General features: G+C 36.6%; 1 protein-coding gene across 1 annotated transcript in view; it reads left to right on the top strand.

Moving 5' to 3' along the window:
• LOC124802825 (muscle-specific protein 300 kDa-like) overlaps positions 1-14279 on the top strand; it is a 49057-nt gene extending 34778 nt beyond the window's left edge. The window contains exons 15-20 of the mRNA XM_047263830.1: positions 3238-3409; positions 3551-3751; positions 4370-4504; positions 5225-5506; positions 6904-6968; positions 12672-14279. Of these exons, the coding sequence (XP_047119786.1) occupies positions 3238-3409; positions 3551-3751; positions 4370-4504; positions 5225-5506; positions 6904-6968; positions 12672-12891 (1075 nt within the window). The 3' untranslated portion in view covers positions 12892-14279. The remainder of the gene's footprint in view (positions 1-3237; positions 3410-3550; positions 3752-4369; positions 4505-5224; positions 5507-6903; positions 6969-12671) is intronic.
• The last annotated feature ends 1321 nt before the right edge of the window (positions 14280-15600 follow it).

The following is a 15600-nucleotide window of genomic DNA, read 5'->3' as shown; positions in this document are numbered from 1 at the left end:
AAAATGCATGGATAATGATTTCTTCATTTGAAGTACCTATTGCTGGATCCTTTCAAAACCAGGTTTTTGAGCTATCAACGTCAGAGTAGAATAAATGTTTCCAGAATTGATTTGAACTCGTGCAGAAGCGAATAAATTTTGCAGGTGAATAGTTTGAGGAACAATAAAATGATTTGTATCTAAAACAGTTTTTTGTTTGTAAGAAGACAGCTACAATTGACTTGAGACTCTTGGACAGTCTATGCACATGTATGTCGTAGCCCTTTTTATATCTGGAAAAGGGGGGGGCTTCTGCAGCGGAGAACGAAATGTTCTGACTTACAATGCTGATGTAAGCTTGTCTGCTGAATGATTTTCAGACATATTATCAATTTCACTGCAGTGGGGCTACAGATTGTTTCTATGTACTATCAAATATATATGCAAACCTCACTGGCAATAATAAAAATAAGCAAGCTATTCTAAATTATGTAGCAAATGTTTGGATGACTATTGCGAGAATTATGTAATATCCTGTCTTGTGCTATCCTGATTTCCACTAGTTTTTCATTTGTTATAAGACCTGTCTGAAAAGTATCAGTACAGTGGTAACCGTAGCCAATATTTAGTCTGTTGTCAACTATCTAAAAAATAGTATTGGTGATTATTTATTTGAAAAAAGAAAAAAAAATGGCTCAGAGTATTTGTATTACATTTTAGTGCAAAAACGGAATAAAGAGCAGCAAAGTGTGAGAACTGTTAAATATTGCTTGTGGTGAGTCTGCAATGAGTAAAACAAGGGCTTAGATTTACAAGTGATATAAATGTTTCAAAGAAGGCACTGAAGATGATGAGCATATGAACACTGCAACACATTGTTAGCCAATGAAATTGCAGAAAGATTGAAAGAAACAATTATGAACAGTCATTAGATCCCAATGAGAGAAGTTGCTGACAGATCATGGGATATCAGATAGCCCATGCCATGAAACTTTTCGGATGTTTTGAGTATGAAATGTATGACAGCAAAACGTGTTACAAAATTGTTATTGAATTTTGATAAAATCAGTGTCAAATGCAAGTTGCTCTGATGCCACAAGACAAAATCAACAACAATGCAGAACTACTGAAATATACCATAAGAAGTGGTGCTGATTTTGAAACTAAGGCTCAGTTCAATGGAATTCTGAACTGTCTAGACCGAAGGAAGCTCGATAGTTGCAGTCCACTATGAAAGTTATGCTGGCTGTGTTCTATTTTAAGCACTTAGTGCACCATGAGTTCTTCACACAAGGTTGATGATCGATATGAAGTTCTGCTTAAAAGTTCAATGCCGTCTGCTTGAAGCAGTCCGAAGGAAAATGAGCAGATTTATGGAAAAACAATTCATTGCTTTTGCGCCAAGATAATGCACCTGCTTATGCTTCAAGGATTGTTCATGAATTTTTGATCAAAAACAATTCTGTAATGATGCCTGAGCCTGTATATTCACATGATGTGCCCCATGTGACTTTTTTATGTTTCCGAAAATAAAGTAAAGCTTAAAAGGATGTTGTTATACAAGGATAGGTGAAATTAACAGCATGTTCTCTGTATAGTTAAAAACTGTCTCAAAGATAAGAGTTCCAGATGTGGGAAAAATGCTGTTACAAGTGGACAATGTCTGACAGGTACTACTTTCAAGGATGTGACGTTGACGTTGGTGAATAAATAAAATTCTTTCCAAAAACACAAAAATTTCAGTTATTTTTTGAACATCAATAATGCTCTTTTTAATACCTCCACCTCCTTTGCATATCCTTATTAGCGTTTGTAATACAGCAGTCCTGTTCTTATGCCGTGTAACTCCGTGTGACAGATTATTTCTTTCTATTTGTGTTCTGTCTGCTGAATGCTGGTTACGTATCATCTGTGTACCAATGGTTCTGCCTCTTGCATGTAAATTCCTCTTGCAACTTTCATGTTATATTGTAAGGCATGAACCTTCAAGAACAACATATCCATTTCTATGTGGTGACATTGATGGCCTGGGGGGCTGTATATGCAACACCCTTATTCATTGCCAAGTACTTTGTTTTCAGGGGCATTTTAAATATACATGGGAGATGGAGGTTTAGTCAGGAGTGCCACAGGAGAATGTGATAGGACCACTCTTATTCTCTTTGTAAACAAAAGATGTAATGGACAGAGTTAGCAGCAATCTGTGATAGTTTGCCGATGATGCTGTAGTGTATGGGAAGTGTCATCGTTGAGTGAGTGACTGTGGGAGGATACAAGATGGCTTAGACAAAATTTGTAGTTGGTGTGACGAACAACAGTTTACCCAAAATGTAGAGGAATGCAAGTTAATAAAAATGATTAGAAAAAACAATCTTGTAATGTTTGAATACAGTATTACTAGTGTGCTGCTTGGGACAATCAGGTTGATTATCCCATCATGTTGCAAAGGCATGTGAAATGGAATGAGCATGCAAGGACGATTGTATAGAAGGTGAATAGTTGACTCTGGTGTATTCAGAGAAGTTCTATAAAAAAAGCCCATGTATAAAGCTCAAGTTTTTGGGACCCAGCCAGGCCGTATTGAAGGAAGACATTGAAGCAATTCACAGGCATGCTGCTTGATTTTCTACTAGTAAGTTGAAGCAGCATGCAAGTATTATGGATATGCTTTGTGAACTGAAATGGGAATCCCTGGAGGGAAGGTTATGTTCTTTTCATGAAACAGTGTTGAGAAAGTATAGAGAACTGGTATTTGAAGCTGACTGCAGAATGATTCTGCTGCCACCAATGTCCATTTCATCTAAGGACATTGAACATAAAATAAGAGCTGTTAGGGCTTGTACGGACATACACAGATAGTAGTTTTCCCTTCACTCAGTTTACAAGTGGAACAGGAAAAGAAATAATTAGTAGTAGTACGAGGTACCCTCCATCATGTGCCATATGGTGTGGCTTTCGGAATATGTATATTGAGGTAGAATGTCAGTGCTACACTACCCTATGTAAATGATAAACACAGTTAAATGATAAACACAGTATGTGACAAAACAGCAGTGAAAACTGAGCTGGTGTAAATAATGTAGGAAGATAGTATTAAAGCTTATTAATTAAATTTTTTTCTGTACAAAGTGGTTTCTTTGTTAAAAGAATAAATAATTATATTAGTGTTTAAATGTTAATTCTCATTTTTGAGATTGTTTGTAAATTAATTTTACCTTTTTCTGACCAATAATCATGAATAATTATTTCTTTTGACAGCGAGAGTACAAGACTGACATGTCCACTCTGCTCACGACGTAACTGGCAGCAATTGGATAATGACTTATGGCGATTAGAACAGTGGCTGCAGTATGCTGAAGCAACACAGAGTGCTCAGAGTTCTCCTCCCAATAACATTGAGAAACTGGAAGATACAATACAGGACCATAGGGTGAGATATCACTGGTTGCATATGCTGGTTAAATTAGTCTGTGTATTGTGTCAGTGTTCTGTTAAAACATTTTTAATGGTAGTTCTTTTAAGTGAATGATGTAAAAGGACAGTTTGTAACTGGACAGTTATTTCTTTTTAGGAATTTCTAATGGATCTGGACAGCCACAAGAGCATTGTTGTTTCACTCAACATAGTGGGCAGCCATCTTGCAGATCATACAGAAGATATAGAACATGCAGAACAACTGCGAGCACGGTTAGCAACAACAAACAGTCGTTGGGACGCTGTGTGTCGAGCAGCTGCAAGATGGCAAGCTCAGCTGCAGGTCGCTTTGATGGAGGTTAGTAGAGTGTATTTTTCTGTTATATTGTTATCAAAATTGTTCATAGAAGCTACATATATTATTAGTTCCCTCCTTTTTAAGTATTGCAGAAGCCAGTACTAACTTACAAATAAAAGCATGTAGTGGCCATGTTAAACATTTTGAATTGGACAACCTGGGTATAAGGTGTTGAGTGACATGGTACAATGGTTAAGGCTCTGGACTCACATTTAGGAATTTAGATCCCCATCTATTCATCCAGTGTTAGGGTTTCTGAATTTTCCCTAAACCAGTTGAGCTGAATTATGGGGTGGTTCCTTCGAAAATTAAGTAATTCATTTTCTTTGTCTTATCCAAGCAAGTGTTCACTTTCTAATGCCTTGGCATTGAGAGGATCTTAATTCCTAACCACCCTGGTAAGAGGAGGGAGTACCTGTTCGCTTTCAAATATAACCATAGGCCTGATTTTTTTTAATAGCCCATTGTGCCTATTTAATGTTCATTTGAAATTGTTACTTTCTTGAGCAACTGCCATATCGAGAATGTATATATATTTTGATGAAAAATAGATGACATGGCTTCCATGAATGTAATTAACAGTGTAATTTAATTTTTTGTATTATCACTCTGTTTCAGAATTCCGAATTTCATCATATCATTGAAGAACTTGTAGAGTGGCTTGAAAAAACTGAAAATATCATCAGGCAGACTGAGCCTGTAGACTTGGCTGATGATGCAGCTGTGATAGAAGCTAAATACAACAAATTTAGGGTGGGTTATTTTCATTGTTCATTTATATTTTTGCTAATTGGAATGGGCAAAATGGAATTAGTGTAGCTGACATTTTACAGTTCATTGACTTTTAATTCCAGGTGGTGACCAGCTTCTCGAATGTCAAAGCTATAATCTAATAGTCATAAAATATGTTACACATTAGAATCAAAATTGTGTATTATATACTTATTTCTAATAGGCCACAAAGCATGGCAGCCATTCAATGAATGAAATCAATAAGCTTAATGAAATATGAAATAGGAAAACTGAATATAAAATATCGAGTATGTGATGGGGAGTTGTAAACTATGATTGTACCTGTAGAGTACACTGCCAAATAATATTTGCATCTGTCAAGACCGGTGTCTCATTTTTGAGCAAAGTAACCTATATAATTTTATTGATATAATGAATTCATTTTCTGTTCCTCTGGCATCCCCATTGGCATTATGACTTCAAATAAAAACTTCTAATAAGTCACATCCTTTTCTTTTTCTGTCCCTCACTCTGTTTTTTCAATATAATTCTCAAAGTTTTTTTTTCCTGGCCGAAAGCACTGAACACTTTTTGTAAATTTTTAAAATTATTTCAATTTTGTTTCCATTTTAAAATTGTTTTTCAGAAGTTTAAAGAGTGTTTCCTTTGTTTATATTATTTGGTCTGCAACACCAAAAGAGACATGGCAGTTTCATTTGACTACTGTATGTCTTATTGCAGGAACTGCGCAGTGATCTTGAGCGTTGTGAACCACGAGTAATGTCGCTTCAAGAGGCGGCTGACCAGCTTTTGCGTCAGCCAGAGGAAGAGGGTGGCGTGAACACTGGCAGCAATACATGGGCCAGGCTTACAGATCTGAGGTTACGCCTGCAATCACTGAGACGCCTCACAGGCGTCTATGTGCTTAAATTAGGTGCTGTATTAGGGCGTGAGCCATCTGAGATGGGTACACCAGTGCCTTCAGCCACTGCTGCTACATCATTGGCCAGTTTGCCTTTGGAGGTGAGTTTCTTCTTTTTCTCTTTTTGGTGAGGATTAAAAAAAAAAAAAAAAAGTATATGCATCATTTCACTTCATTACCATTTGGACAAAAGTTAATTTTGCCTCCCTCTTACTAATCTTTTGTTCTAATTAATATTGTTACCATTACTATGATTTTTCACTTCTTTTAAACAGCACTAAAAATGGCAATAATAGTGGCTGATTTGTGGTCCATAATATTTACACAATTAATGGTTGGCTAGTATTACACTTATTTAATATAAGCTGTGCAAGTACACTTCATTTTCTCGTAATCAAAAGTGTTGTTTAAGTCTGTAAAACTTTTCACAATATAGTTCTTGCATAAAAAGTTCTCGGTTTACTTGTCACATCAAATTTGAATAAAAATAACACACTTTCAATGATTGCCCCCACCATCGTTGTCACAGACTAAATAACCTACCTTGTTATGGCAAGTAAATAGAGAAATTTTTATGCAAAAGTATTGTAATGTTGAGTTAAATTAATCTGAATAGTATTTGAATTTTTTGTGACTATCCTTGTTTATTAAACAGTGAACTGTATCTGTTTATCAGAGTGTTTTCAGAGTGATTTGTGGAAATAAATGTCCCTGGCTTCTTATTACTAGCCAGTGAATATAAATTGCAACGTAATGTAATAATGGTCTACAAAACCATTAGCAGTTAACTGTCAATTTTACAGAGGGAACATGAAAGAAAGCTAGGGAGACTGTTCGGAAAGTAGTGTACTTGCACAGTGACAGCATATGTGGTAAAAATGGCGATGCTAAATAAATAATTTTTACAATGCATTTCACAGTTTATACGTCTCTTATGCAAAAACTGTGACATTAAATATAGTAGCTTAACATGATAGACTGGTACAGATACTAGATTCTTAAAACTCCTTAATAACTGATAACAGTTTCATATTTCGGAGTCACACATTTAATAGTACTCTTACTCTAACATAACAAGGCAGTTATGAGTTACATTGATTCTCTCCCCTCCTCTACAACTATCCCCCCACCTTCATCTCTTTCTTTTTTTTGTCTTAAATATGAGTTCCTACTATGAACTTTGATAGATTTCTGTACCATTCTTGTTACTCGTATTGTGTATGGTTTTGTGGAGTGCATGGGCAACTTATTTTATACAATACACGTCACATACTTTAATGAAATTTAGGTATGCTCTTTCGACTGAAGAAAATTACTTTAAAATATTGGCTTATTTAAAGGGTAGATATTTACAGAGCTCATAGATCAAGCATATTATTCACTTGCAAAGCACAGTATTCTAGAAAACATATATCAGAAACTTTCACAGTTTAAAAAGTAATGTATCTAGTGTTTGCACAGTTGATTTGGTTCTGCACTTTTTATTGTTTTTCTACAGCTTGTGAACCAGACATCCAGCAGCCAAGCTGATGTCTCATTGCATGGTGACCAGCAACAAGGAAGGTAGGTGACAAATAGCCAGCATGTCGTGTCCCTTGTACTGCACTGCACCTTAGCATAACAAAAGCTGTTATATTATTTTAGTTTACCCTGAGAATGTTAACATCCAGATATGCATAAGAAAGTATCTCTTCATGTTTGAAGGTAACCACCATATAGCAAATACCAGTTTTGTTAAGGAAAAATAGTTGATACAACGGACATATGTGTGAAAATGAGGAAATGTGTTACCTTGCATAATTTTATCCTTTGTTTGGATAGCCCAGCAAATATGTTATGACAATTATGAGAAAAGTTTGAAAAGATGTAGTATGTGTAATCTTATGCAGTGGTGATTGTTGATGGCCAGATTACTGAATATCTTAAAACAAATGTCAGTAAACACAAACAGGAAGAGCCAAATACTGATCTGAAACTGATTGATATGTGTGCATGGACACATGTGACACCACATAGATTTTACTAGCTTTGTGTTTCTGCACACTTTTCTCTCAGACATACAACCACTAAGTCGCCTCAACTGAATCCACTTCTATTGTCCTGTTGGAGATAGTAGTCATTATTTTATCCTGACCTGAGAAAGAATTCACCCATCCATCGGAGGCAAGCCATCATTTAATGTATTACTGGAGTCGTATTGAGACTTGCAGTATGTCGTAGCCCAAAGGTGTGCCTGAGGACAAAAGTGTGTCTCATCTTAGAGATGTATCAGAGATGAAAGAATGTTAAATATATCATGGTCGCAAAATATTGACACAAATTGCTTACAGAAGAATAGGAAAACCGGTAGAAGCCAACCTCAAGGAAGTTCAGTTTGGGTCCCAGAGAAATGTATGAATACACATGGCAATACTGACCTTATGGCTTATCCTGGAAAATAGGTCATAGAAAGGCATAGCATTTCTAGCTTTAGAAAAACCTATTTACCATGTTGACTGGAATACTCTCTTTGAAATTTTGACAGTAGCAGGGATAAAATACAGGAAATGGAAGGTTATTTTCAACTTATACAGAAACCAGACTGCAATTATAAGAGTAGAAAGATATGGGAGATCAGCTGTAGTTGAGAAGGTAGTGGGACAGAGTTTCAGCATACGCCGATGTCATTCAGTATGTATATTAAGTGAATGTGATGGGGTTGTAGGCTGTCCCCATTGTTATCAGGCCGTACAGTCAGCAAACTGTGGGGGGGATTTGGAATTAAAGTTCAGAGAGAAGAAAGTAAAACTTTGAACTTTGATGATGACATTGAGGTTTCTGTCAGATGTGATAAATGACTTGCAAAAGTAGTATAACGGAATAAATAGTGTCTTGAAAAGAAATTTTAAAATGGAGATTAACCAAAGTAAAACAAGGGCAATGAAATGTATTTGAATTATGTCAGGAGTTTTGCTATGTTAGCAGCAAAATAGCTTATGATAGACAAAGTAGTGTGAGTATATGAGGCGTTTTTTTTAAGTAAGGTCTGTTTTGTTGTAGACACTAGTAGTTCACGCGCATACTGCTACGAGCGCATTAATCATGTACCTGCATGCCTCAGGAACAACTGTACTCAGTTTCAGCTCTGTAGCTAACCTGTACGGTTCTGTTCTATCCTTTCAAAATGTTTAAGACTATCAACTCACCTGCCCCGTGTGAGGTTCGCTCATTGATATGGTTTTTGTCAGCAAGGAACTTGTCTGCTGCAGAAATTCATCAACAGATTTGCAAAGTGTGTGGTGATACTGTTATGAGTGAAAGCAAAGTGTGTAAGTGGGTATGAGAATTCAAAGATGACTGTTCAAAATCCATGATGAGGTCACCCTTCTTTGATTACAGACTATTTGGTGGCTTCAGCTGAAGCGAGGATTCGTGAAAACAGGCGTTTCATAATAACGGGTCTCTCAAACGAATTTTCTGATGTGTCGAGATCAGTGCTTTACAACATTGTTTCTGAACACCTAAAGTTTAGGATACTGTGTTCCCATTGGGTCCCAAAACTCCTAACAGAGGTCCACAAAAACCAAAGATTTGAGTGTGCGATGAAGTTCTTGACTAGTTATAACGAAGAAAGTGACGGCTTCTTGAGTCAGATCGTAACTGTAGATGAAACATGGGTTTGGCATATTACGCAGAGCGATTCAAAACAAAAGATATAGCATGCTGACAAAGGAAATTGTCCTTCTCCATGACAATGCAAGACCTCACACTGAAGGTCAGACCCGCGATTAATTGGACAGTTTTTTGGCTGGGAAGCTTTAGATCACCCACCCTACAGTCCTGATCTTGCGCAGAGCAATTACCATCTGTTCCTCCACCTCACACAACACCTCATTGGCAACCGTTACAATGATGCCGATGACTTGAAAACGGCAGTTATGAAGAGGGTATTTTAAAATTGGTTGATCGGTATGATACGTGTTTGAACGAACTTGCCAACTATGTCGAAAAATAGAGTGAAGTATGTACTTTCTGAAAATAAATGTACTTTTTTGAAATAACCTTTCATTGTGTACTTGTGTTCAAACAGACCTTACTTAAAAAAACACGCCTCGTAAAATGCAGACTGGAAATAGCAATAAAAGCATTTTTGAAAAAGGAGAAATCTGTTGACATCTAATATAAATTTAAGTGTTCTGATCTTTCTTGTCTGGAGTGTAGCCTTGTAAGGAAATGGGGTGTGACCAATAGGCAGTTCAGACAAGAAGAGAATAGAAGCTTTTGAAATGTGATGCTGTAGATGAATGTTTAAGATTAGATGAGTAAATTGAATAACAAATGACGATGTACTGAATCAAATTGGGTGGGTGGGGGATTGTGGCACAAAATGTCTAAAAGAAGGGATTAATTGATAGGACACATCCTGAGGCATCAAGGAATTGCCAGTTAGGTAATGGATGGAAGTGTGATTGGTAGAAATCATAGAGGGAGATCAAGACTTGAATACACTAAATAAATACAAAGGGATGTAGGTTGTTGTAGTCATGCAGAGATGAAGAAGCTTGTTGAGGATAAACTAGCATGGAGAGGTGTATCAAAGTCATCCTCAGACTGAAGACCTCAACAACAGCATACAGCAACAAGACTGCACTTCAAATGAATCTAAGGAAGTGAGGGACGCAGTAGTTGTAGCTTAGCCCCCATGTTATTCCATGTGTGCATAAAGCTAGCTGTAAATGAAACTATGGAGAAATTTGGAATGAGAATTAAAATTATGGGAGAAGAATTAACAGTTTTAAGAACCAGGGATGACATTGTAATTCTGCCAGATGTGGAAAAGGACTTGAAAGGTCAGTTTATGGAATGGATGGTGTTTTGAAAAGAGAGAACTGACAGCAGAAGGAAGAGAAAAGAAAAATACAGAATGGCAATAGCAAGAAAAGCTTTTCTGAAAAACAGAAATATTTTAACATTGGATATAAATTTAAGGAAATCATTTCCAGTGTATTTTTCTGGAGTGTAGCCTTATTTGGAAGTGAAATGTGGAGAATAAACTGTGTAGATAACAAGAGCACAAAATCTCTAAGCTGTTACAGAAAAATGCTGAAGACTAGATGTATAGAGGGATAACAAAGAGAAGATGTGTGGCAAAAGTTGCGCAAATGGCAGAAGGGTTAACAGGACACAACCTGAGTCACCAGGAGATGGTTCATTTAGTAACAGAGGGATGATCTGTGAATACCTGTTATGTATGGTAGCCAAGGTAACACAGAAACACTGTCTTCACATATGCGTACACATTGATTACTCTACCACGCAAACATCTGGGGTTACACTCGTCTGTTATGAGACATTCTCAGGGGTGGGATGTCCGTTGGGGGCCGAACTGCACAATAACCCTGGGTTTGGTGTAGGTGGGTGGACTTCTGTGGTCTGTTACGGGGTTGTGAACCACTGAGAGGGCTACGGCAGGACGAAGCCTCTCCGTCATTTCTAGGCCCCCGGTCAAACAAACAAACACACACACACACACACACACACACACACACACACACACCGTCAGCTTGACATTAAAGGATATGTCCACAAAGTTGCAGCAGACCGCTGCCACACACAGTGGCATAACATGTAGTCATCTACCATTGAAATTACATGCCATCCACTTATCACCGATCTATCTCTCATGCATACACACTCACATCTCTATAATGACAACATGTCAGTTTCAGTCTGGAATTTGACTGTGTGAAAGAGAGAAATTGTCCTTGTCAGATGTCTTTTAACTTAATCATGTGGCACCATTTGCGTGGATGAAATATGTGTCTCTGACATGAACATTTGGAGGGTGCCATGTACCAATTATACTCATATTCATGCTACACTCTGCTTTAAATATCTTCTATGTTTCACATAATTTTCATGTCCCCTTCATGGTGCTGCTGCTTTCACAGTGTATAGCTGAATGTATGTGTGGAAATATTCAAATTGCGGTAATTTTGATCAATATGTCTAAGAGTGATGGTATGAAAGGAAATTATTCTGCTTTTCCTCAATTACATTGTGTAATGTTTTTTATTGTTATGATAAAGGTATTTTTCAAAGAATGGATGTCATCTGAACTAAGAGACTGTATTTTGTAATTTTTAAATATTTATATCTGTCATGGTTAAAACTGTTTGGAAATTTATATTTTAACTGAAGACTGAAGAAAAAGATGCCAGTATCCTTTACAGAACCATAAGTATCTAATTCATTGATGAAATGTTTATGAAATGACAACAATGTTATGTAGAATATTGTGTACAGATTAAAACACATCTTCAGTGCAGTGCAGATCAAATATAGCATAACACTATAAAAAGTCAAATTACTAATGTCTTCACATTTGTGTGTGTGTGTGTGTGTGTGTGTGTGTGTGTGTTTTCCCCCCTTGGATATTTATATTTAAGTAAATGTTGGGACAGCTCTGAGTTCCTCTGCATATCTTTGACATAATACCAAATAAAAACTCTCTTAATTTGTTTATACAGCATGCATAATTATCCTTTCTTATTCCTTGGGGTCTGCATCCTGAATGTGCATTCAGATAACACACTATTCCATTTGTTCTTTCCAACTCTAATACAATGGCATCATTGAAGATATAGCGCAAGCAATTACTTTGAGATATGTCCTGAGATTAAAACTGGAGATGGCAAGGAATGGTGACTGGGAGCATTGCTGTAAAAGGGGTAGGATCCCATTAGTGCAAAATACTTGAATGTTGAAATAAAATTTCATATTTGCTTTTCATAAGAGTGAAGGTCTCTTGTTATGTAGCAAAAATAGGCTTGGACAGATCAGTTGTTTTATTATTTTTATATTGTTGTTTAAATGCTATTGATTTAGAAGTACACCCTTTTTACTGCCATTGAGTGTCAGTTGGTATGGGAACATCCCCCAGGCTGTGGCTAAGCCATGTCTCCGCAATATCCTTTCTTTCAGGAGCGCTAGTTCTGCATAATTCGCAGGAGAGCTTCTGTAAGTTTGGAAGGTAGGAGACAAAGTACTGGCAGAAGTAAAGCTGTGAGGATGGGGTGTGAGTCGTGCTTGGGTAGCTCAGTTGGTAGAGCACTTGCCCGTGAAAGGCGGAGGTCCCGAGTTCGAGTCTTGGTCCAGTACACAGTTTTAATCTGCCAGGAAGTTTCATATCAGTGTGTATGTTTTACCTCTTCAGTTTTCACACAACAAAATATTTCAGTGGCACAGGTATGAAATAAACTAACACTTTATTTTTACACTTTACAGTGACACGGACATGGACACAAGTGTACTTACACGTGGATACCGGTTTCTCGGCCGTGTCATACGTGCATCATTGCCCATCCAGGCACTGATGCTACTGTTATTAGGAGTTGCATCTCTGGTTCCAACAGGTGAAGAAGACTATGCTTGCAACCTGAGCAATACATTTGCACGTGGCCTGGAGCCAATGCTCCGCTATCCTAATGGGCCACCACCTGTATAAATTAAAAAAAGAATCTTTCTTAATAAAATTGTATTAATACTAAGTACTTCCATGGATATCGGTTCCGATTGTACAGCTGATAAGTTAGGGCTGCTGGTAATCTGTTACAGGTGCCAGATTGTAAAATATGTTTGTGTATCTTCAGGTACAAAATTGAAGGTTTGTGACCTTTAGGAGTCTCTTGTGGAGATGTTTTGTCTTACTGAGCAAGAACTGTAACACCTGAAAAAATCTTTGGAAGCCAATTTAATTATAAACATAGAACTTCTATTTTTATCAAGAGAATGTATAAATTTTCTCAAAGGAAAATAGACTGAATAGTAACTCTAGCTTGAATATTGTACTGCTTTCTTCCATGTTAATACTCCCAGATTTTTCTTGATGAGATTGACTTTATGACAGAAAAGTCAGTTTGATATAAGGGTCATCAAGGTACTTAATCTGTCGCTAAAAGACTTTATTAGTATACTGCTGTTTCTCTGCAAAGCAGATGCCAAGATACGTTACGGATCATTATGCAATGATTCATTTCCAACTTGCATTTATGTTACAATGATATTTCCTGTTAGTTTATAAATAGATCATTTATCTTCATGTTGATCTGATAAGCTTCTTTCCATGTGCTTATAAAATTATTTTTTTACAGAACTTTGTTCCTGGTAGCAATTGTTACTTAATGTCGAAAGTAAATTCAGCGATTGATTATATATTGTAAAATAATTCTGTAATTGTTATTGTACATAAAGGATGATATTCTTAATGAATATGAAGACGCAAAAAAAGACGTGCACCTATTGTAATATTTGGTATTTGAAGGATGATACTTTTTTATAAATGAGAATCGCTTTCTGTATATCAGGGGATAGCTGTGAAGCTTGTATTTCCTTTTGTTTTGTTTGTATTTGCAAATTTTATGTGAAGAGGTGGCTCTGTGGAAAAGATTTTGTTCTGTCTACAAGAATTCCAGTGTTATGTCCAGAGGAGTGGAACACTCTGAACGTAAGGGAGGAATTCTGTAGTTATGTGGTGAGGAACTCGGCAATCCTGTGAGTAAGCTCTCCAGCTCACAGGTTCTGTGTTCCTCCCGCAGAATGAACAAAAGTGTCCAGTCCACTCTGAATTCACCTCTTGTGTATTTGTGGAATGTTTATTTTTTTGTTAAAGATATTCTGTTGTACCTTATAATCTCATGAACTTCTTGTGTGTAATTAATATTTTTGTGGTCCTTTTGCTGTGGGCTACGGCTATAGATACAGAAATAACACTACTTCCTGCTTGTTTACTTCTTGCATTTTATTGTATTTTTATAACGAAGAGCTTAGCAGGTTTGTGGTATTTACAGTTAAAAGAAATAAATACGTTGACATTAAAAAAACCTGTGTCTTTTATAATGAAATTTTCTTCCTGATGTCCTAAATCATCTCCCTCACTATATCTTTAAAAAGAAAACTAATTCCTCAGTATTCCTTTCATAAGAAACAGTTGCTGTAACAAAGGGAGGTAAACAATTCAGGGAAGCATGAAACATATTACTGTGAAGAGGATTGTGACCACTGAGGGGAGGGTAGGAAGATGGGGTAAGACAATGATCTAAAAATGGGAGAAAGATCTTTAAAATACGTAAGAATCATATGAGGGTAGTTGGCAAAAATTCTGTACTGAAACTTTTCAGTCTACCCCCCTCCCCATTTGCGATGTAAGAGGAAATATAGTAGGCAGAAGTATGGAACTCTTGAGGTGCCTTATTTGCTATTTTCACCTTAAAAATACTCTATAGGCACAAATATTAACCAGAAGATATGTTAGTTTTTTTTTTTTCCTGGGAGAAACATTACAGCAATGAAAGAGGCACTGCAGCAAGCTGATGACTTTTCAGCAACTGCACTACATTGCCTTTCAATATATTTAAACTTGCAGCTCCTACTCTACAATCGTGTGCTGCCGCAGTCATTTTCATGTTTTTGATAATAATCAGTCCATATGTTGACTGCTATATATGAGAGCACTGCAGCTGGGATAAAATTTGTGCCTGGAATTTGAATTGTAAATTACTGTCTAATGTGGTATAATACCTCTGTAGTATTAATGGCAAATTAAATTTTACTTTCATATTCATTCCATGAAAGGTTGTTATTGAAGATGTATGCATGTCTTAAAAGACTGTCCGCTCTCCCTCTCATACACCATAAATTGACTAGTTTCTTAAAACTGATAAAAGAATTTGCTGCACATAAATATCAAAATGTTAAAACTATATACATATGCCATTCTTCAAGTACATCAATTAAACAGATTGTTATTCCATTGTTCCCATTCTTGGGATTAAGTACAAGTAGTAACTCATATTTGGTAGCCTAGTTGTGCAGCTTGGGGTGTTATCTTTCTGTTGCATGTGGTAACTGCTGAAGTCTCCATTGTAAACAGCAGCACTTGTTGTACTCGAAGCTATATTTCTGGCCATGTTGTTGCCAGTGCCTTGCCAACATTCAAGATGATGATATATGTATTTTTACATGTGTTGTTACCTGAATTGCAGATGATCAGATGCACATGGTCATTGTTGTTATAAGTAGATATTCAATATGTGTAGTTGTACTATGTATCCAGGAATGTATTGTGATCTGCTGAACCAATGTTCATTCTCTGAGGGGGTTTATTAGATTTCTGAGGTAATCAATCTTGTTGTAGAAGCAATCACTTTTAGTTTTT

Source organism: Schistocerca piceifrons, chromosome 6 (genome assembly GCF_021461385.2).
Source record: "Schistocerca piceifrons isolate TAMUIC-IGC-003096 chromosome 6, iqSchPice1.1, whole genome shotgun sequence".
Lineage (NCBI taxonomy): Eukaryota > Metazoa > Arthropoda > Insecta > Orthoptera > Acrididae > Schistocerca > Schistocerca piceifrons.
This window is presented reverse-complemented; position numbering and strand designations above follow the sequence as displayed.